Source organism: Molothrus aeneus, chromosome 6 (assembly GCF_037042795.1).
Source record: "Molothrus aeneus isolate 106 chromosome 6, BPBGC_Maene_1.0, whole genome shotgun sequence".
Taxonomy (NCBI): Eukaryota; Metazoa; Chordata; class Aves; order Passeriformes; family Icteridae; genus Molothrus; species Molothrus aeneus.
In genome coordinates, this window is record NC_089651.1 from 8,631,440 (window position 1) to 8,653,652 (window position 22,213).

General features: G+C 46.6%; 1 protein-coding gene across 1 annotated transcript in view; it reads right to left on the minus strand.

Moving 5' to 3' along the window:
- Window positions 1–504: 504 nt before the first annotated feature.
- The window catches only part of ABTB2 (ankyrin repeat and BTB domain containing 2), a 111,218-nt gene continuing 89,509 nt past the window's right edge, over window positions 505–22,213 (minus strand). The window contains exons 4-17 of the mRNA XM_066551575.1: window positions 16,892–17,044; window positions 15,048–15,213; window positions 11,913–12,002; window positions 11,372–11,473; window positions 9,890–9,986; window positions 9,092–9,227; window positions 7,858–8,084; window positions 6,992–7,170; window positions 6,542–6,647; window positions 6,293–6,395; window positions 5,756–5,846; window positions 4,065–4,133; window positions 3,551–3,664; window positions 505–2,280 (exon numbers count right to left, since the gene is read on the minus strand). Of these exons, the coding sequence (XP_066407672.1) occupies window positions 2,083–2,280; window positions 3,551–3,664; window positions 4,065–4,133; window positions 5,756–5,846; window positions 6,293–6,395; window positions 6,542–6,647; window positions 6,992–7,170; window positions 7,858–8,084; window positions 9,092–9,227; window positions 9,890–9,986; window positions 11,372–11,473; window positions 11,913–12,002; window positions 15,048–15,213; window positions 16,892–17,044 (1,831 nt within the window). The 3' untranslated portion in view covers window positions 505–2,082. The remainder of the gene's footprint in view (window positions 2,281–3,550; window positions 3,665–4,064; window positions 4,134–5,755; window positions 5,847–6,292; window positions 6,396–6,541; window positions 6,648–6,991; window positions 7,171–7,857; window positions 8,085–9,091; window positions 9,228–9,889; window positions 9,987–11,371; window positions 11,474–11,912; window positions 12,003–15,047; window positions 15,214–16,891; window positions 17,045–22,213) is intronic.

A 22,213-nucleotide genomic window follows, 5' to 3' on the forward strand; every position in this document is an offset into this window, starting at 1 on the left:
AAGGAGAAAAAAAAAAGGATACTTCTGGGTCAAATTCTTGCTCTTAAGCTTTTATACTCCTTACCTCTTGGATGAGTCCTGTGCTCTGACATCAATCCTCCCAGAGAGCACCAACCAGAGCCCTTCTGGCCTCTGGGATCTGAGGTGACATGGAAGGATCACCTGTTTATTTTTTTAATACCTCTGACCTAAGAGTTACTTTAACCCTCACCGTTTTTCCTGCTGCAGGGAAGAATGCTGGAATTAGGGGTTTCTTGGACACTACATTTGCTGCTTTCTGCTGGAAAGCAGGTAATCTTATTCCAGCTAGGGAAACATGCAAGTTAAACTTTTTAACTTCACAAAAATGTCTGAGCCTAAGAAGGGGAAATGAATGGCTCTGTATCCCTAAAATTAGATTTATGTACACCAAAACCAATTTAAGATGCTTCAATTGCAACAGCCTTTTCCTCTTTAAATCCTTTTTTCCTACTGTTAGAGGAACAGAACAAATAACAGCACCTGTGTATTTTAAAATTATGTTGTTAATAAAATCCTGGTACATTTACATAAATGACAACATTAATGTACAATTAAACAAAGCATTGTAATATTACAGCAACAAAAGAGGACCTACATATTTGTACAGATAGCTGGAGCAGCTACTTGAAAATACTTTCCAAAATAAAGCCTTCTGTGGCATTTCTCAGTGATAATTTTGACCCCCCTGTATGGCTTTCTGTAATAAATAGGGTTATTGGAGCTGGTGATGTTCAGCAGATGTGTACCTAAAGCACAAAGGGAGTGTGCCCTGACCAACCTGTCAGCTGACTAAAAATCCTTATCCATGCATGCAATTTGCCTCTGTGTAAATCCTTTAGGAACAAGGCCATGTCAGATTTTGATGGATTTGCTGGGAGATGCTGGTGGTTCCTTCTCCTTCCCTTTATCTAAACTGTGTCTGTGCTGGGCTTTGGAGCCTGGGTCCAGCTGAGCCTCCTCCTTCCACTGTGTTTAGATACAATGGGAATAAATTGTTGAATTTCTAATGAGGAATAAATAGTTCTCCACTGAAAACTTGGTCTCCTCTTGTTCACCCGTCTACAACAAATGGAAGTGTCCTGGCAAATGATTTTTGGTGGGTGCTTAGCACAGCTCAGTGGGAATAGCTAGAGGTCTTTCCTCAATCCCAACCAGCTCCAGAGAGAGAGCAAACCACTGAGCTGGATGTTCTTTGGAGGCCAGGGGAGGCTTTTATTGCTTTTATTGCAACTGGGCAGTTTTTCAGCCTATTGCCAGCTCCTGCTACACCTGAGCCTTCTACAAAGTGTCTTTTGTGAGGTCAGGTCTCACAGGCAATGTTCAGAAACAGGTTTTTAAGGTGAAAAACGTGACTGACACTATCAGACCTTGACAGCAAAAGGGTAGACAGTCTTTTTCTTTCTCCTCAAAACAGATCCAGATTAACCACTGGCACAGTGAAACTGTATTTCAAAACACTCAAACCCCCAACTCTCCCCTCCCCTCCCTGCCCCAGCTCAGCTTCTCATAGTAGGCTTAAAGAGTGAGTAATTTCAGTGTTAGTATTAGTTTCTACTCAGCTTTGAACATAAAACCTCTCTCTCAAGGTGCAAACAGTTTTGGGGAAGTTTCTGTCGGTCTGTTGTGATGCACAGACGCTGGTACTACTGAGGGCAAGTATTTGTGTGCAGACAGATGGCTCGTGGGATGGGCTTTAGGATCAGGAAACTCCTTCTAGGCAGCCTTTTTACAGGGAAAACATCTGTGTGGATGAACCTAAGCCCATGTATTAGTGCTGGGCTTAGCTCAATTGCCTCCTTCTCCACAGCCCGGCGCCGTGCTCGTGGAAAGGGCAGCGCCCATGGCTGGGGCTCTCCCTGCACCCCAGCTGGTGTCTGGGCCGTGGCAGTGTGGTTGGTGTGACAGTGTTGTTCCTGTGGCAGCAGCAGCAGCAGCACAGAGAAGGCAGCTGCCCTCCCTGGGCACAGGGGGTGCCCGTTCAGGCTCCAGGGCACTCTCAGGAAGGTGCAGAGGGCAGCCAGCCCCAGGGCAGCGCGGTTTGCCAGCGGGACTGGGGCTGCCTCACACCCTGGAGGTGACGTACACCGAGTGCAGGCGCCCGGCCAGCGCTGCCTGCAGGTCCCTCAGAGGGTCCAGGCCCTGCACTTTGCTGTTCCTGCTGTAGATGAGCTGCTTGAACGAGTCCTGCTCCAGCAGGGAGCTCATGTGCTTGAGGAAGAAGCCCTCGCAGAAAGAGGCCAGTTCTGGTGCATTGTGAATCTGAGAAAGACAGCAGCATTATTAACCCCTTCTGTACATCACAGACCTAAATGACATCCCTGAGCCTCTCATTCCTAATGCTCTTCTCCTTTTTGTCTCTTGGAAAATTAAAAGACAGGAGTAACAGTGGAAAAGCACTGAAGGCAGGACTTTGATCATTTCTCTTGGTGCTTTTTGCAGGGGGGCATCCAGGCTTTTTTAATTCCTTCCCCTGCTGGCCTGCTGTTGGCAGAGCTGCTGGCCTGCACTCCAGCCCCTTCCCTTCCTGCAGCAGAGCAGCTGGCTGATGAGGTGGCCAAGGTACCTGTTTGGCTGAGCCACAGCACACAACAACGCTGCTGTGCTGGCAGATGGCGAGCAGGGCTCGGGGCAATCAGGACACGGGTCACAGGACGGGAGCCTCATCCCTCCAAGGAGGGGCTGAACACAGGAGAACAGGGATGCTGCACTCCTGAACCACCACGAGGTGATTTCTGCCTGGGATCTGGCTCCTTTTGCTTCAGGATCAGTAACAAGAACAATGAAACTCAAATTCAATATTAAGAAGCTCTGTGCACACACAGCCTCTTCCTGGGAATTCTGTGCAAATAATAATTTAAGGAAAAGTACACAATGGCCAGTAGGGAATGCTGTTTCCCCTTTTTACCACTGCACACTGTTAAATTTTAGGTCTGAAAGAAACCAGCCCAATGTGAGAGAAATTGAAAAGCATCAATGGGACACTACACACAGAGTGGGAAAAAAATCATTACCAGCCCTCTGTGCAGTTTTCTCCTTGTCTTTAAGGGATCTGATCCCGCAAAATTCCAGGAAGAGCAGAGCATTTCTCTGATTTATGTTATTTGCTACAGAGGTGTGTATCTGTCACACAACAGACTTTATGTTCCTTTTGGAGCTGAAAAGAATATTCTCTAGCAGCAGGGGTGCCAGGAAAGGGTTCACTCTGTAGTTGCTGTGGTGTGATCAATTGCCCCTGCTGCTCTCAGGATTTGAATCCCTCGGGATTTGCTGATGTTGCTGTATCAGCCTGTTAAGACAGCTTTCCCCTGCTCTGCAGGGATCCCCCATCCATTTCATCCATGATTGCTCCAGACAAGAAAACACACCGGGGCTGTGCAGGACTTTCCAGCCTGGAGCTGGGAACCATCTCCCTCGTGTTGTGGCTGGGAGGGGTCACCTGCAGGGAGGGTGCCCACCTGGGGTTTTTAGTTACCACCAGCAGCACACAGGCTGCTCACTGGGGTTCTCAAACCAGGGGGGTTGGATCTACCTTTGCATATTTATAGATGTTGACAGAGTTGTCCATGCTGATGGTCTGGGCACAGAGGATTTCACAGTGTCTCTGGAGGCCGTCCAGCTGGAACAGGCTGGCAGCCGACAGCAGCTACGGGGACAAGAGAGAGGCTATTTGAGATCATGAGGCTTGAAAGGCCTGGGGAAGGCAAACAGGACGGGTGATTTCCTCTCTGAAGAGTCTCTGACTCGCTGTTTTAATGGCCAAGTCCTCATCAAACAGCAAAAAGGCCGCTCCATGCTGAAGTGTCAGACTGACACGTTTCCCCTCTTAGCAAAAGCTCCTCCCACAAGCATATTTGCTCTCCTTTCTGTCAGCACTACACAGAAACACCAAGCAGCGATGTTTTGAAACTTTAAAGCTCATTTCCAAGCATTGAATATGCTCCTGGACTGAATGGGAGCCTGCTGTTAGCTCCTGGATTTTGCCTTTCAACTCTGTTTTATGCCCCAGCGCACTTGGCAAGACTTGGAAGAAAAAGCTCTCTCACCTCTAAGATATCAGTGGTGGGAATTTCCATGGATTCTGTCCCTCCATAGTATAAATACTGCATCAGCATCTGGAATGGGAAGAAGGCCAGGCATGAAGTTATCAGGGCAGTCACAAGGGGCTGTTGATGGCTGTGGTCCCCTTCCTGAGCAGACGGGAATCGTGTCCTGTGCCGGCTCTCACCTCCACTGGTGGCTTTTTTCTCACTCTGTAGCGTAGCAAATCTGCCACTTTCTAACAGTCCTTTTTTCTCTTGGGCCCTGAAAAGGGCCCTGCTGGGGACTTTGGGCTGAGGGTGACAGTGTGTCTCTGAGCAACACTGCCGTCCTTGTCTGGGATCCAGGCTGCCGAAGCCGGGCAGGCCGGTCACGCGCCGAGTGCCAGTGGGCCCAGCGTGAGCATCCCGGGGACCTCCCAGCCACTCACCTCCCCTGCTGGGCTTCTAATCAGCTTCCAGCCCCTCTCCGGGCCTGGAGGAAAAGGCATTAATTGTCTGCAGGGAGAGCAAGAGGCAGCTCCTGCTCTTTGATCTGCATGTGCCACCCCCAGCCCAGGCAGTGTCAGGGGAGGGAATGGATCTGGTGTTGGATCACAGAAGTGTCCTGGGTGCTGTGTGGGGCTTGCAAGCTCTGCTTGCCATTCCTAACAGGGCTGGGAACTAAACAAGGCTGCTCCTTGTGAGATTGCCTTATTTGTTTAACAGAGTTACATGCAGAGCCCTGAGCAGGACCCACATCTCTGGTGGCTCAGCATCCTCCACCCTACCTGAACCCGCCTCTCCTTAACCCCTCTGACTGTATTTGCCATCAAATTGTCAAATACTGCACTGTTTCAATTCTTTCTGATTTGTCTCTCTCCCTCCACTGAAGCACAAGTTTATCTTTAGAAACCTTTTGATGTACAAATGCTGTTAAGGAAGCTTGTTTCAATACTCAGTTACATTTTCTTCTCTGTTGTGGCTTGAAGCTGCAAAATTTGGATGTCACCTGTCCAACACAAAACTTGTACAGCCCCTTACAAGCAGAACAAAGATGTTCTCATGGTCAACTTATTTCCCTCTAGTGAGATAACAGCACTGCTGACCAACAGACCAGGCCTGTTTGCTTATAAAAAGAGAAAAAAAAAAGCCTCAACCCTTTAGTGAAACAGCTACATGACTTATTCTGCACTTCACATCTCCCTGTTCCTCCACTAAATATGGAAATGTCATAAAAGCAAAGCAAAATTCTCAGTTCTGAGCTTTCTTAACAGGGACACCACTGATTTCTTATAATCTGATTTGAATTAATATGAAGCCTGGCAACACACCTGCTGTAAATAAGTTACTTTTTGCTTAGCAAAGCATAAAAATGGTGGTGTAAAAAGTATGATAATGGTGTGTTAAAAGTATAGAACTACTTTTCAGTAGAAGATTAGTTTCTCCTGCTTTATGGAGGAGTCAGCTGCCTAGGAATACAATAAGAATATAGACTGGAAGAGTCTGTTTTAAGGCTGGAACTTTGGAAAAAGGGTATTTCAGAAAACTCCTTAAATTCAGATCTGCTCAAAGGTACTCCATTTCCACGTGTAATATTATCTAATTATGGCATTACTTATTATCTACTTATGATATTACTACTTGAGTTTGTCTTACCTTCCAAGTAGTTGAGAAGATGAAAAAGAATAAAGAAAGAGTTGGATTAAGTCCCATACCTTGAAAATGTTGTATTTCATATCACTGATTTCTACAGTCTTGCTGCCATGGCCGTCGTGCTCTGTTTTATTGGTCATTAGTGTCTTGAACCTGGGAATGGTTTTAAACAGATTTAATTGAGAAGATCTGATTTAACTGTATTAGTGTGCCACACACTCATCACAAACAGCAAGGGCAAAACAAAGATCCCTCCTTGTTCTTTGCAAGCTGAAAATCAGAACATTTCCTTTAATTTAATGATGATTAGTTCAGGGACAATTTAAAACTGTAAATTGCCTGGATCTGATCTAATCCCACCTTATGACAGGTGGAAAACCCTGTTTCTATGCCAAGAACAGAGAAAGAAACTGCAAACTGAAAGTGCACCAGGCCAGCGTGAGATTCCAGGAAAGCTGGAGCAAGTGCAGCTCTCCCTGCAAACTCCGGGAGAAGGAATGGGAAGGCAGGGAATGGCTGGATATGTGCACTCCATCTACCATACATGATTTCAGGGATAATCATGGCTGGATTCATTATGTCCCTGGTTAGTGACTCACCTGTTAGATGCAGTAACCAGCAGGACTTTGTGTGCATAAAAGAGCTTTCCTTCCACTAAGAAAGTTACATCAGACATTTCTTTATTGTTCAGAAAGTGAGGATCTGTTGGGCAAAGCGACAAAAAAAAAAGGTGACACTTTTTTTTTATACTGTGCATGCTTTTCAGAAAAGAAATCCAAACAAACAAATAAAAAAGCCCCAAGCCAGCAGCAATCACAAGAAGCTCACTGCTGAGATGAGCACCTTACCCAGCCGAGCTGGCAGAGTCTTCCGGATCTCGGGAATGCTGGGAATGGGGCTGCTGCCATAGCAGTGGGTGAAGATGGATGCCAGCTGCTGGTTGATGGACTCATTCTGTGAGGAGGATGGAACAGGGATCAGCAGGGTCCAAATGTAAGGGCTCACCTGGGGCTTGCAGCAACTGCACCCTACAGGAGTTACCTCCCCACAGCTTTAAATTAAGGCAGAATTGCAATATCTATGGAGTTATGGAGGTACAAAGAGCTGCAGAGCTTCCCCCAGGTGTGCGTTTGAGGACTGTCTGGGGGCTGTTTATGAATTGAGATAAATGCTTCCAGGGCCATTTCCATGCCATAACTCCAAGGGACTTTGCCCAGCCATTCCCCTGTGCCTGTTGTGGCCAACAATGACGAAACCCCAGAACACTCAGCTCTGGTAGTCATAAAGCTCTGACTTACTTTGCTGGTTTTGAGGATGTCAAACATGAGCTGCAGCCCCTCAGTGACCAGCTCCTCGTTGTAGTCCTCCTCTTTGATGGTGACAAACTCCCTCAGCAGGGTCTGCACCACGGAGTAGCGGGACTGGGAGAAGGTTGTCCGTAGGGACTCGATCCACACATGGAGCTTCCAGGGCACTCCTGCAGCCACAGGAAAAAGGGACAGTGAAAAATGATTTCCTGAAGTGCCTGTGAGGAGATTATCCTGCTCCTATTACTAACACTTGGCAGCACTGAAGTAGCTCTATCTACATCCTAACAGCAGATAGATTTTTATCTTGATATTAAAGGTGACTGAACTGGGTCACTGACAGATTAAGTGACAAAGGATTGGTACCAGGATCATAAATTGGAAATTTCTGCTGATTTTTAAGGATCAGAGACTCCCTGTTTTGTTCTGAGCTTCATGGTTAGTCAGAACCACAGGACAAATTTGAAGTGAAGTTTTAAGAATACATAATGCCACACAACTGTGGTGTGAGGTCTTTTCTCCCAGTTACACACAAGCTTCAAAGCTTTTCTCTCTCCTACCTTGAGATCAGTTTTGTTCCTTCACCTTAAACCATTGATAAAGAGTGAATTTTAGACATAAGTATCTGACAGGGAGAGATGCCCCTTCCTTGATACATGTGAACACAGGATTCAGCCAAGGGTGAGGGACATCCCAGAGCAGCAGGAATTTGAAAAAAAACCCCACTTATGAGGAGCCTTAAACACTTTTAAAATTTAGATTAAACAGCTTTGCAGTTGTTGCTCTTCTAAGTGAGAGGGGCAGAAAAGGAAGGTTTTTATGCCTCATGTGCACAATGCTGAGAAGGAAGGGCTCACCCAGGGCCCTGAGCTCCATGGTGATGTCCACGTAGCCGTGCTCGGCGCTGTAGTACATGGCCTCCTGCAGGGCCTTCATCCGCGTCTTGCACAGCCGCACCTGCCCCTCGCTGGAGCTGCCCTGGCTGGAGGTGTCACTCTCCACCCCCTCAGCCAGGATCTCCTCCAGGGACAGCACATCCCCCTTGGCCTGCTGGGGCTGGCTCAGGAGCTTGCGCAGGACGTTCCTGAGCAGGGACGAGAGGTTTCGCTTACCGACAAAGGAAATTTCAACAACTCAGACAGGACCGTGGGGATTTGGGATTAGGGATCCGGCTCAGTAATTTCCTTCCCAAAGACAGCTGGCACTGTGGAGCAGCATGGAAACCACTTGTCCTTCCCTACCCCACATGCTAGAAACTGGTGCCCCTCAGCAAAGGCAGAAACATGGCCTGCACTCCTCACATGGGGGGTTTGTTTGGAATTTCACACGGCAGTTGCAAGAAACAGACTTTCTTGTTTGTGTCTTGTTTGGGGAGTTTGCATCATGGGTGTCCCTCAGCCAGCTGGGGACAGCTGCTCCAGACATTCCCCAGCCCAGCAGGGCCACCCAGCACTCCCTGTGCTGCTGCACTGCCACCAGCCTCTGCTCCCCCTGCACCCACACCACTCCCTGGGGCTAAATCCAGCTTATTTAAGGACACAGCTTTAGCATCACCCCATCCTATCCTATGGCAGAACAAGCCTTGGATCTCACTGATGTTTTTTCTGGGAACACAGAGGTTTCTGGAGGATCTTGCAAGTAATGTCTTATTTCTGAACAACCACCCTGAAAACAGGGTTGGAGAGCCCAGGCTGGCTGGTTTAATGATTCACCTCTTGGCTGGCCACCCAAAAACCAGAGATGCAGACACCCAGGCTCTGCTGTAAGTTCTTCTTGCCACCTCAACCTGATTAGATTCCATCTCAGAACATGAACCAGGATCTCACAACCCTGATCTCATAACCTATCCTTAGGTGGGACTTGGTCTGCTGATGTGGGGCTTAAAACCAGCTCACTCTCAGTGCTGCAGAGCCAGACCAGCAAGTGTAAGGACAAGAAACAGGACAAGATCTTTGCTCTTTGTTGTCAGGAGAGTATTAACCCCGCCTGCTGAACTGCACAGGCAGGGGTTTGGGTCACAAAGTCACACAGGACACACAGCAACACCTAGAGTGCAAAAAAGCCGTGTTGTGAGCAGGAGCAGAGCACTACCTGTGGCCGTGTGCCGCCGAGTGGCTGAAGCAGTTCATGTCCTCGTGGAGTGACGATGACATCCCATTGACCTCCAGCATGCTCAGCAGTGGGTCAGCACCCCTGCTGAGCAGCAGGCTGACCAGTTCATAATTCCCTGGGGAAAAAGGACAGGAACATCAGCATGGTCCCTGTGTGGAAGTACAAAACACTGGGAGGACTGGCCACAGGCAGGACTCCCTGGCTCCATTCCCATTAGAGGGAGTAAGGAGTGGTGGCAGGACATCCAGCACTGGGTGTCACTGGGAGAGGAAGAGGCCTTTTTTATCCTTTCCATAAAGCTTGGAACAGAACAAGCCAGCCACTCCTCTTCATAAAAGCACAAAGATAACAGAGAAAGAAACAAAAGGAAAAAAACTAAAACCACTTTGAGGTGAGAAGTGTTGACAAACAAGGCCAGCACAGACTCGTTCTCAGAATGCTCAGCTCCTGACAGCCCACTAGAAGAAATGCAGAATTTTTACCTGCATTTAATAAACTAATAAACCAAATTTCTTTATATAACAGTCATTTTTCCCCAGGCTGAATGGAAACTTGTTAATTTTTCACATCTGGGTGTTGCTTAGGCCCACAGACATGCCCAGACTAGACAGCTTATGTTCCTTGACAGTGCTCTGTGAAGGAGTTGGTGCCATCAGCTCTGCTGTGGGGGCTCTGGGGAGGAGTCAATGAATGGGACAAGTTGGAAAACAGATACTTGGGGCCCATCAGGCTGGTGGCAGGGAGAGATGGAGAGTGCTGAGGCCACAGGGAGCTCACCTGCAGCTGAGGCCAGCTGGAGCGGGGTCTCAGCATAGTTGTCCTCCCCAGTATTCACGGCAGAGCCCTCCACGTGGGCACCAGCATCCAGGAGCAGCTGCAAGGGCACAGGAAAGACAGGGAGTTGGGAAAAGGGCAATTCAGGAGGACCAAGCAGCCAGGGCTGGGTGTCAGAAAGGAGAACCACTGGGTTCAGAGTGAGGAGGGCCCGTCTGGAGAGCACCGCCTCCTTTTTAATCTCCTTTATGGTCGTGGCTGTGCAATTGGAATCTCCAGCTCCAAAGGGCTCTGCAATCAGAGCAGGAAGTCCATCCTAGCTCCATGCTGTGCACAGGAAGCAGGGTTCCCCCAGGGAATTACCAGGCTGGTCATACCTCTGGAGCCTGTGTAGGGAGGCCAGGCAGCTGCAGGGACTGTCACACAGAACCTGCTTTCACTGAGCTGCTGTGAGGGAAAGAGCCCCCTCCCAGGTGAAGGGGAGAAGGTGCCAGGGTGATGGGGATGTTTTATGGCCAGGTGGGGCTGGCAGAAGGCTCTGGAGCACCCAGAGCAGGGCTGGCAGGGAGGATCAGCCCTGTGTGTGTGTATCCATCAGGATATTCCATGCTTCCATGATTGTGGGCACTGCAGTACACAACAGGAGCTTTGATTCACTTGGCTTCATCTCCTGGGAGAATCAAACTCATATCTCACACATAAATTAAGGCTGTCCAACCTCTGGAATACCAAAGGCTGCCTGGGCAGTTTGCCAGGTGGAATCTAATCTTTATAATTATGTACAAATGTACACAAACAAAAGATGAGTGTGTGCAGCCTCCATTTACTTACATCTTTTTTTTTTTTTTTATTTTATTCCTTCCCTTTGAGCAGAAGGTAAATTAAATTCAACAGCAATTGATTGTCTGCTGTGATCAGTTTTTCATTCCCCTGGAAGTCTGGGTAGCATTTCTGGGGCTCCATCCCATCCTGCTGCCCCCTGTGATAATTCCACAGAGAAAGGAGCAGGGAGGATGCCACAGGCTCAAATCCCCCAACAGCTCAAGTCTTGTTCATGCAGTTCTCAAGGATTATGAAAGAAGTTACAGATGATTTGCTGCCATTAGAGCAGACATCAGCATACACTGGATTTTTGCATGTAAATTTATAAACCAATTAATATCTACTGTTATAAAGCTCCTGATCAAACAGCCAACCTGCAACCACTCCACGTGAAGCACTAGTTTATTTAAAACTAAAGAAATTTTGTGCAGCATTGTTTTGGGAGCAGTGAGCTTTGGAGCAACACTGAAACCAAAGAAAAATACAGAAACATGCTGTGCTTTGTTATCAAGGCCTTGCTAGGAATTATGTCACCAATATTCATTCTCCTTGTTTTAAAGAGCAGCAGGTTTTTTCACTGGTGTTTAGGAGGCTCAGGAAGGCTGGGAGCAAGGCATTTCAGTGCCCTGTGCCTGCTGGAAGGATTGCAGGCTGGAATCTTACCTGCACCACGGAGATGTGCTCGTGCAGCACGGCGAAGGTGAGCGCAGTCCAGTGCCGGCTGTCGGGATGCACCGAGGGGTATCGTGGAGAGGCACTGGGCACCTGGAGCAGGGAAGCAGCACTCATTACCCACTGCAGCCTGCCTGCCTTCCTCCCCTGCCTTCTACACAACCAGCCTCTTCCTCTGTGAGTGACTGGCCCAGGTAACGGGGACTTGGGCCACTTAGAGAACACTGTGACCACCACTCGCTCTGCCCCATCCCCTGGGACCTTTCATGGGCTCACTGGTTTTTCCCTGTGGCAGCTCCTTCCCTCGCCCTCCCCTGCCCATTAGACTTGCCAGTGCCAATCCTAACTGGAGCCACTGAGTGCTCCAAGAGGTCTGGAAGGTTTTCTCCCCCCTCCCAAATCCCTGAAGTGACGGTTTCTGGGAGAAATGCCTTGCTTGAAGCTTCCAGGACTGAAGCCTTCAGTTGCTAGGAGAGATTTCAGAACTCCTGTTAGTTTACAGCTGGATAGTTATGGGGAGAGGGTTACTCACTGGTATATCTAAATTTGCTCCAGCATCTATAAGCATTTGGACCATGGCTTCATCTCCAGCAGCACAGGCGTACATGAGGGGGGTCATACCCTTCAGAAAGGAAACAAAAAATAACAACAAAAACAAAGTTATCTTTCTATCCCTACCAACAGTGACACTGTCATGGACACAGCCAGTTTGAATCTTAACCTACAGAGTCTGTGTAGGGACAGCATTCATGTATTTATAAAGCATTTCTGATTTCTGTGCAGAGTGGGTACAACTGATACTGGAAAATGACCTGGACAAAACATCACTGGACAAGGCTGAAAGAACACAAAAAGGATCACTGAAAATTCTAGCCCTGTATTGTCCACAACCCTCCAGCTTTCCCAAGGCTGCCAACAAAAAAATCCCATTTCTTGGCTCATTTGTAGCCAAATTAACTGAAGGCAGAAAGCAACACAAAAATACAGACGATGAATTTATTTGGCAACTTCTCCCCATTGCTAAAATCCTATTTGCCTCAATATTTCAGCATTTCAATCCCATAAATCTCCCTCCCTCTACTTAACCAGCAAACCATGACGGCTCAGAGATGAATGATGAGAAAAATGAGCCTTACTTATGGAGCTCATTCCTGAAGTAGCCAAGGACAGAAAGGAAATGGCCTGGTAAAATCCATTCCTGCTCACATCTCACAGCTTTCCTGCCCCCTCCTCTTAATTATTGCAGGCATTTGAATTTTTTACAGGCAGCATCTCTGCAGCTCAGTGTGCAATAACAGAGCTTCATCCTTAATGGGAGCTGCACTGTAAAATGGAATTACATCTCTCACACAGGAGCTCTCCTCTTGACTCTGCAAAGGTTTCTTTTCAAAGCAGCCACAACTCCCAGTTTCCTGCTTTGGGGCACTTCCATTGGTGAGGATATTTCTGGGTGAGATATTCTGGCTTTCGTGGGGCTTGGGAGGCTCCATGCTCATTATAGACAAATAAACTGAGAATTCAAAATGCAGGTCTGCAGGCACAAACCCAAGTTAGGGCTCTAAAACTTGTATAGACTTAACACTGTCCTTTTTAATTTTTAATGTTAGTTTTGCACTTCCTGCTTGCTCCTTGCAAAGGGAAGAAGAGATTGTTCTCCTAAACATCTCCAATCCCTTGAAATCAGAGTGCTTGGTCCCCATCAGAACTGAATACAGGGTCCTGCTCCAAACTCACATTTCTGAGGGGATGTTCTGAGTTCTTTTCCACAGATTTCCATGTACACAGATGGGCAAGTGGGTCTGAACATCCTGGACACGCTCACACCCTGGGAGTGGTCCAAATCCCAACCTGGATCTAAAACCTTTGTATTAAATTATCCCGCAGCTCTGTCATACCCAAGTCAGTTTTCCCAAGTTTGGGCATCTGGCTTTGTCTTACTCTTTTCCAAAAGGAGCAAAACAAGCTGGTGGCAAAGTCCAGCTTTGGTTTCCTGTTCCAGCTATGGCAGAGCTCATTCCCTGAACTTGGATTTAACTCTGCCTGGGGTGGGCAATGCCGTGCAGGCACTTGCTTGGACACAAAGCTGAGTTGCTCCAGAGTCAAGTGGAGAATTTCCAAGCAACAATGTCTCCAGAGGGGGCCTATCCTGCCCTTTTTGTTGGTGTCAAAACACTCTCTGAGGGCCAAAGACGACAGAGCTGCCCCTCTCACAGCAAGGCTGGCAAGAGGATCCCACCCACAGGATGAGACATCAGTGAGTGACAGCAGAAACTCCTCAGACTTCCCAAGGAGCTGCACACAGGAGTCTCTGTGCTGACAAAAGCCAGACAGCTCCCAGTTTGCTGTCTGTGTCAGAGGTAGGGGACATCCTGCAGCAAGAAGTGACAGTCCTGGCACCAGTGTCTGAGGTGTTGGAGCACAGTGGCTCACAATCCAAATCACAAAATAATCTTTGAGAGATTGAGTGGCCTCTGGGCTACAGGAACTGCAAAAGCTTATTTAAAAAAAAAAAAAAGGAGGTGGGAAACCTTTACAATATAAATCTGCCACCTCAGTCACTTTACTGAAGTGAGTATCTATGATGAGATACCCACCCCAGTGACCACAAAGCTCCTGGTACTGGATTTGTAAATAAGGCAACTACACACCCAGATATGTCCAGATATGAATTGTGTATACATTCACACTTCCCTTAAAACTGCAGGAAGGTGGGAAGTGCTATGGAAGATGTGCCAGGTTCAGAGCTGGGTCTGAAATGTTACTGCAGTAAAATGCTGGCAGTGAGAAAACCTCTCTACCTGAACATAAACCCTTCCCACTGCTCAATATCCTCTTGTTCCAGAGATGTGACAGCTCATTCTCCTCGCTGTGACAGCTGTAACGAGTGTTTATTTAGGAGAGGTGGCTTTTTCCCCCCTTTTTTTAAATTAAAAGCTAATTCCATGCATTGAATGATATCCCAGAGGACAGACTCTGCTGTTACTTGATGGGACTGACAGCATGAGCAGAAGCAGCCAGAGACTCCCAGGACTATCAAATCCCTGTGGTTCAGTGTAGCTGAGCAGGGAACAGTTAAAAATGGATAAACAGACACATCAGCACGATGGACTATGAGCAAATCTAACACTGACTGACACCAGGCCACTGGGGTGGGGTTCTCAGCGCTGTGTGTTGTATTCCAAACTGCTCTGAGCTCGAAAGCCATGAGACAAAAACACCTTTTGGTCACTCCTCACTAACCCAGCCGGGATTTGGGCTGCTGAGCCAGAGGAGAGTGTCACTGGAAAAGAAACCACTTTGCTTTGACATCCTCTCAGCACGGATCAGACTTTCCATTCACTGCCCCTGTGTTAACCTGCCTGCCATCAGTGCCTGAGACAGCCCATCCAAAGAAGAACAGACATTCCAGCTGATAAACAATCCACTCCAGGCTCTAATGGTTTTTTTTTTTTTTTTTTTTTTGTGGAGGGGTGGCATGAGGGTGGGGTGGGGAAGTATTTTTCTGTGTTTTAAGGGATGCATTTTCAGTCTAAACCACAAGCCAAAATTAGAAAACCCTGGGAGAGGCAACAAACACGACCTGGTATTGATTTGCCATGTGGAAAGGAAGGAGGGAGCTGCTGATGCAGGGGGTTCTGGGGGGGTGAGGGTTTGTTCTGTGGCACACCTGATCATCCATGGTGTTCACCCCGTCGGGGCCCAGTGCATCAATGGCCTGGTTGATCAGATCCGTCCTCCCACAGTTCAGCATGCGGAAGCCCAGATCCTGCTGGAATTTCTCAGTAGCAGCTTTAGCATCCAGTCTCCTGAAGGAGCTGAAGCAGCATTCAGGTCTGTGAAAGACAAAAGAATTCCTGGATAGTGCCCACACCATTAAAAAATATATGGATCCTTAGTCTTTTCTGGGCAAAAGAAAACCAAAAATTTTTTAAAGTATGAAATCAAAATCCAGTTTAGGCAGGGGAACACCCTCAATGCTTTTCCAGCAACTCAACTGAAGGAAGTGCTTTAACATTTCTGTGAGGATCTACTAAATCCTTATCCTTTAGATGACTATCAGGACAACTTTTATGTCATCTGGAAGGAGCCCAGGGATTACTGTAAATCCTCTGACTGTCTGCTCAGACTCTTCTGAATTCCAGACCTGGAAGTGTGTCTCCTTCACTGAAGGATCACTTCCCAACTGGAGGCTGGCACTGGGAGCTCAGCCCTTTGATGTTATTTCGGGGTGAATGCCTTCCACAGTGCCCTCCTGGTTTCCAGCACAGGCTCTTGAGCAAACTCTCAGTGAGTGAGATATAAGCCTGCCAAGTTCCTCTGATAAATGAGATGCTTTCAGCACAGCCATCCTCCTCTGGAGAGCCTGGACAGCCTGCCAGAGGAACAGGCCACTCATAATCTCACACAGAAGATTCAGGATGAATCTCTCATAAAATCCTACCATAATCTTGTTCTAACTGGTATCACAGTCTACCATGTTACCCAGAATAAGATGTAATTACTTTATATAATAGTAAGAAGAAAGACAAAAAAAAGAACTACGTAAAAAAAAAAGTGAAATAAAATGACTCCACTTGAACTCCAGTGAACTTCAGAAAAACAAAGGTTTTTGAAGGGATGGAACTTGCCTTTGCACATTGTTCCTATCCCACAGCAAGTCGGGAATAAATAAATAAATAAATAAACAAACAAACAAATAAATAAATAAATAAATAAATAAATAAGCAATTAAACAAACAAACCAGTTTCAAGACCTTCTTTCCCCCTGAACATGCTGGATACAAAATGACTGCTTTAAAGGATCAAATAATGCAATCTGGAATTAAGTTTGGGGTTTTTTTGCTAGTTTAGATCTTTCATTCAAGCTATCTTATAAAGCAAAGAATAATCTTGTCATTAAGTCTGAGGCACAGAAAAACCCTGAACCCAAATACTTGCATTTCGTATTTAATTTTCAGAAAGACAAAAGAATCTTTCAGCCCCAGCTGCATAGTTTGGCCAAAGTTCCTTCATCTTGGGAAGTCCCAAAAGGTTAAATGCGTATCGCCTGTGCAGCACAGAGAGATCTGGCTTCTGGGAAACATAGTGGAAGCATGACCCTGAGATCAGCTCCGTGGTTAGAGCATGGTGCTAATTCTTAAGAGTTGGACTTGATGATCCTTGTGGGTCCCTTCCAGCCAGGAATATTCTGTGCCTGAGCACTGGCAGCTCCCACCTGTGTGCACCTGGGGCTGCAGCATTTCCAGCACTGGAGGGACTGATAAGAGACTAAGTGAGCTGAGCTACAGCCCACAGAGGGGGCTTTATGAGTTTGTCACCTCTTCTGGAGCAGCAAGAGGTTTTGTTGTTTAATATTGTCCATTTTTGTGCTGGTGATTGGCCAGCACTGAACCCACCACACTAACTGGAGCGTTGGCCGGGAAATCTCAAAATGGCGAGCCAAAACCACTACAGGAAAGTTTTAAGAAGCTCCAAGGACCAGAGGAGCTTCCCAAAGTTCAGCCCACGTACTTGAGCTGGCGTGGCTCGCAGTCCAGCCCCGGGAGGAGCAGCCTGGCCGTCTGCCTGATGTCGTCGCTGTCCACGGTCAGGCTGCGGCGGTGCTCGGCGTAGGTGATGGCCACGCGCATCCACTCCATCAGCGGCGGCAGCAGCATGAAGGGGCTGTGAAGGGAGGGCAGAAATCCATGAGGGAACAAGGGCTGGGGCTGCAGGACACTTTGTGGGTTCCTGGGTGTGCAAGGAGGAGCCTGGCACGGATAAATCCCACCTGAGGAAGGAAACTGGACTGGAGGTCATGGCTGTAGGAATGAGCCGCTCAGCCTCGGTCACCTGAGCAGTTCATGTAATAGCTGTGTCTGTTATTCTAAATAATCCATAGGCACAGGATTATTTATTATTTTACACTCCTCCGCTAGGAACACTACAAATATCCTTGACTGTTTGCAACTTCAAATCTTGCTAAATTCAGTCCTGTCTCCATTAATCTTTACATTACCTCTATCCCTGCGGCTTTCTGCATTATGCCTTTCTTATGCAGAGCTCAGTTATGCCCACCTGACCCTCAGTTTTACCCCCTTGAGCCTCCAGACCACAGAACTGGTGGAACAATGAGGTTTTACTCAATATGAAGGGCTACAAGGCAATAAAGGAATATAAATAAGATAATAACAGCAGCATCAGCTTGTGATTAGCCCCCTTTACTCCTGCTGTAAGAATGAACACAGCACTGAGGTCATACATTAATGTATATTAACCATAATGCTCTCATACACAACACATCTCATCTACCCTCTCAATATACAGCCAGACTGATCTATTTTGCTTGATTTTTTTCCCCAAGGATACCTGCCACCCCAGTGGAAGGCTTGGAACTGCCAGCTATAATGAAAACACCTCTCCCATTCCCAGAAACGACTTCATTAACGCTGTGGAAAAAGAAGGGAAAAAAAAAAGTCTGTTCCATTTAACCATTCAAAAGAAAAGAACTGAGGAGAGAAAGGATCAATTCCTTTACAACGTTCAGAGACAAAAATATATATATGAGGCAATATGAACTGATTGGGCATTAATGAAAGCAGCTGAAGCCATGAAAGGCATTTTCAAAGCTGTGCCTGTGTACATGTGTGAGGGCAGGAAGAGGGAGCTGCACCAATCCCGTTAGAAACCATTTATTCATAATGGGATTTACAAGCACAACTCCCTTTATCGCGACTTTGAACACCCTCCAGGCTGGAATAACTCCACTCGGTAAAAATGTGCTGTTCCCATTATTCCCAGTTGCAAGGTGCACCCTGAAACGCTGCCACTATCACACCCACTATTTTTCACTCTTCTGCTCCTCTTCCTTTTCTTCTAAGTTGTGAAACAGCTTCTACAAAATCAGAGCTGTTTTAAGCACCGGATCCTGGATTGCCCAGGGCCAGGGTGTTTCTAACAGGACATGGACGTTCTCCTGTTATCAGTTTCACTTTTCTGCCAAAGAATCAGAATATCACAGTTGCTGATGTTGCTACAATCACCACTTTGAAAATCACTCATCAGCTCATCCTTCCCAAGACTTTCTGAAAGGGATGGGATGAATCATTCCAGCTCATCCAATTCAGAGCTGATTGACCTCCTCAAGGGAAGAGCAGGAAGTGTCCACAGGCATTTGGGAGATGCCTTTAAGCGAATTCTCTGCTCCAGAGAATTTCAACTCTTATCCGGCCTGGAAAAGAGCTATTCACACTTTTTGAATGCAGGTACTTAAGAGAGGAGCCAAAATAATTATTTATCTTTTCTATGTATTCTGCAGAGCCTCTAGCATGGAATTCAAAGTCCACAGAGGTGGTGAGGGCAGAGAGGTAGGCCAGGGAGGCTAAAAGCACCAAAACTAAATACAGAATTAAATTATATTTAGATTGGGAACGCTCAGGAGCACTGGAAAAGCTCATCTTACAGGAGATTCCATCTGCCACCTTTTGTGGTAAACAAAGATTTAGGCCATATCCAGCTTCCCTGACACTCCCATGGTGGGAACACTGCTGGGCAGGAACCCTGATCAAACCCTGGTGACTGACTCAAGGCCCTGGGCAGCCAGAACCTGTGGTCAGCCAGCAGCAAATGCCACGGAGTCTGCACCAGAAATAACACCTATCCTGAAGGAATTTCCACTCTGCAAAAAATCCACATGTGCCAGGGTTATAAATGGCTTCCACACAAGCAGACCTTGGATGTGGAAAACTTGCTTTAGGAGGAATAGCAAGAAGAAAGATTTTTTTTTTCCCCTTCTGTTTCTTTTTTTAATCTCAACAGATTTTTTTCCAAAGGCTTTAAAAGTGACAGCTCAGACTGCCTGGTTCTCCTTGTGTCCAAAGGGGAGCAGACACTGGAATGCAAAAAGCAGTGTCAGGAAGGATGTTCTCATCCTGCTGTCCTGATTTTCCAAACCCCACTGCTGGCATTGCTGTGCAAATTGGATAAATCATTCTTTATTATTCATTATTCTATCGAGGGTCACTATAATGGCTTCAATTTTGCTGAAAAAACTTTGTTTCTCTGCAAAATTTCTAGCTTGAGGATGGGCTTCTTACTCTTTCCCCCTGCTTTTATCCAATTATTTCCTTTCTCCCAACTTGGCCACGCTCTGGGAACAGCTTTATCTTCCTTTGCTCACTGACACTCCACCAGATAAGAAGCATTATCCCAGGATTGAAGCAGAAAGAAGAGGTGCAGTTCAGCTGAAGGAAACACCAACACTGGCTCACGTCGCACTAAGAAAATAAATGAAATTACTCATTTCCTAGAAAATAAAATGCTGTTCTCAACCCTGTGGCCCTTAACCTGGGCATCCATCTGCCCCCAAGGAATCACTGATCATTTCACAGTCTGCAGCAGGGGAAGGGGGGAAACCTTAGTGGAAAATTAACTGGGAGATGCTGCAAGCTAAAGAATTAATTTCTGTCTCTGCGCTCCTGCCTGTGCCATGCTCTGCCTGGTGCCATTTTCCTCTGGTCTTCCTGACATTTAGAAGCATTTGGCAGCTCATTAAATTCCACACATGAAGTGATCCAGCCTTGGGAAGCTGTCATATTCCAGCAGCAGCTCCCTGGGGACGCAGACCCTCAGTTTTCTTAGAAGCACAATGCCACCATGGCTTCTTCCAGTTTTTTTTGCCATGAAATTGTTTTGGAGTGATGCCAGTGTGAACTGGGACTGTGCACAGGATTGGGAAGTGGAATAGGAACTTCTCCTCTTCTGTACACCTTGTGAAGGATCACACTGATGCCTGATACTGCCATGGGCTGTCAATATTCACACTCATAAGTTCTCTGAAATTCTCTCCATCTGGAATTGGACAGCCACTCCCGAGGGGATCACCTTGGAGCTGGGTGAGAGCGCTCTGAGAAAGAACAGATTTTATTATGGGCTTTCCCCCTTCCTTTGAGCTAAACCACATTGTTTTATTTAGACATAGCTGAGGAGGCCAAGCAGCATTTGGCAGAGAATTTACAGCAAGTTTTAGGATAACTTTTTCCTGGAAAAGGTACTTTCATTAGAATGGCTCTGGACATGACTGGCATGTGGAGAGCACATGCAGCAGCATCTCCAGGAGAAGCTGTGGGATCACAGACTTTCAGGGATACCCATCACAAAGAAATCTTTCCCAAAGTGGGCTCTTCTGGGGATTTCTAGGAGCACTGGGATCAAGATATTTTGGCAAAGGGAAGTTAATCGTATGCAAAAAGGAGAGCACTCCAGAGGAGTTAGAAAATCACAGCATCTTTCCTGTGCTTTGAGCACCTGCTAACTCAGGTGAAGACAGTGGGGTTTCCCACAAAAACAGCCATTCTATCACATTCCTTCCCCCTGGCTGTGCCCCCAGGAGGACCCAGTGACAAGACTGCTGAAAAATCAGAATGGTTTGGGGTGAAAAAACTCATCTTGTTCCAAGCCCCCTGCCATGGGCAGAGACACCTTCCACTAGCCCAGGCTGCTCAGAGCCCCTTCCAACCTGGAGGGAAAAAGGAGGAATAAAATATTTTCCCTGCTGCCCCACCTCTTCTCTGCCATTTTTCATTGCCTTCTGCTCTGCTACAGCAAAACAAAGCAGGAGCCAACAGTGACAGCAACAGCAAAAAAGAAAAACCTTGTTCTTCTAAACAAGGCTCTCCTTCTTCTAAAGTGGGAAAGAAAGTCCTGTCCTAAAGGAAGCAGGTGGGAATGGCAAAATTCACCTCCCTCCTGGCAGCCTGAGCAGGGCCTGAGCCACACAGGCACAGTCTCCATCCTGCCTGTGTCCAGGCCTTCTAAATGGTCTGAGTGAACTAAAGCACGTGGAAATCTCACAGTATTTATGGTCAGAGTGGGTAGCCCATGGTAACCCCCCATATTTGACTTACAGGGACTATACAGAGGCTCCCGTGGAGAAGAATCCCAAATCTTTAAAGATCTGTGTGGGGTTTTGCAAGGGACTAAAAAATAAAAAGGAAAGGTTTTCAGTGCAGTGAGCTAATGTTTGAATTTATTGCTGGAATCTAATTCTATGGCTCAAAGTCACTCAGATGGAAAAATCCCAAGGATGGCAACAGAGTCAAAAAGAAATTAGAGTGAAGTCTCATTACTTGGAGAAGGGAAAAGATTCTGAGGCAAGACAGAGTATCCAAAACTCAAACCATGGCACACTGATGTGGAAAATAGTGGCATATTTACAATTTGGATTCTCAAACACTAAAACCCCTCTTCAAGCAGCAGGGAGGAAAAAAATCTATCTTAGAGTATGTAATTATATGTGAATAAAATAACAGAGATGTTGATTTAGAAGAAACACAAAATTGTTGCTCCAAAATACAACCAGCTTCAGACAGGAGCTATTCCTCATAGATTCAAAAGTATTTTACAAAATTTCAAGAGCTTCCCACATTTACAGGAGAAAAAAACAGGAATTACCATGCTGGGCCCTATTCAAGCATCATCTCAACATGTGCAAGATCTTTCAAGCCACACAGTCCAGGATCCTTACAGAAAAGGAAGAAGAAATTTAACCACATCCAAATGACCCCAAAAAGTGTTCTTCTGACTTCCCTTAAAACAATGACTGGCTCACATCTCAGAAGATAAGAGTTCTCAAATTTTAGTGGATCATTATCAAGTTACTAAGGCCTTGGCTTGGCTATGCCATGAGTTTAGAGAGTTATCCTGCAGTCAGACACTAATGGAATGAAAGCCATCTGGTTACTATTATATTTATTGGGATCCTTTCTCCACTGAATCTGCCTTCAGAGTTTCCTCTTTATATAGAGAATATAAAATGGTACAAGAGTAGTTTAAATCTAGAACTGGCAGCTCTGA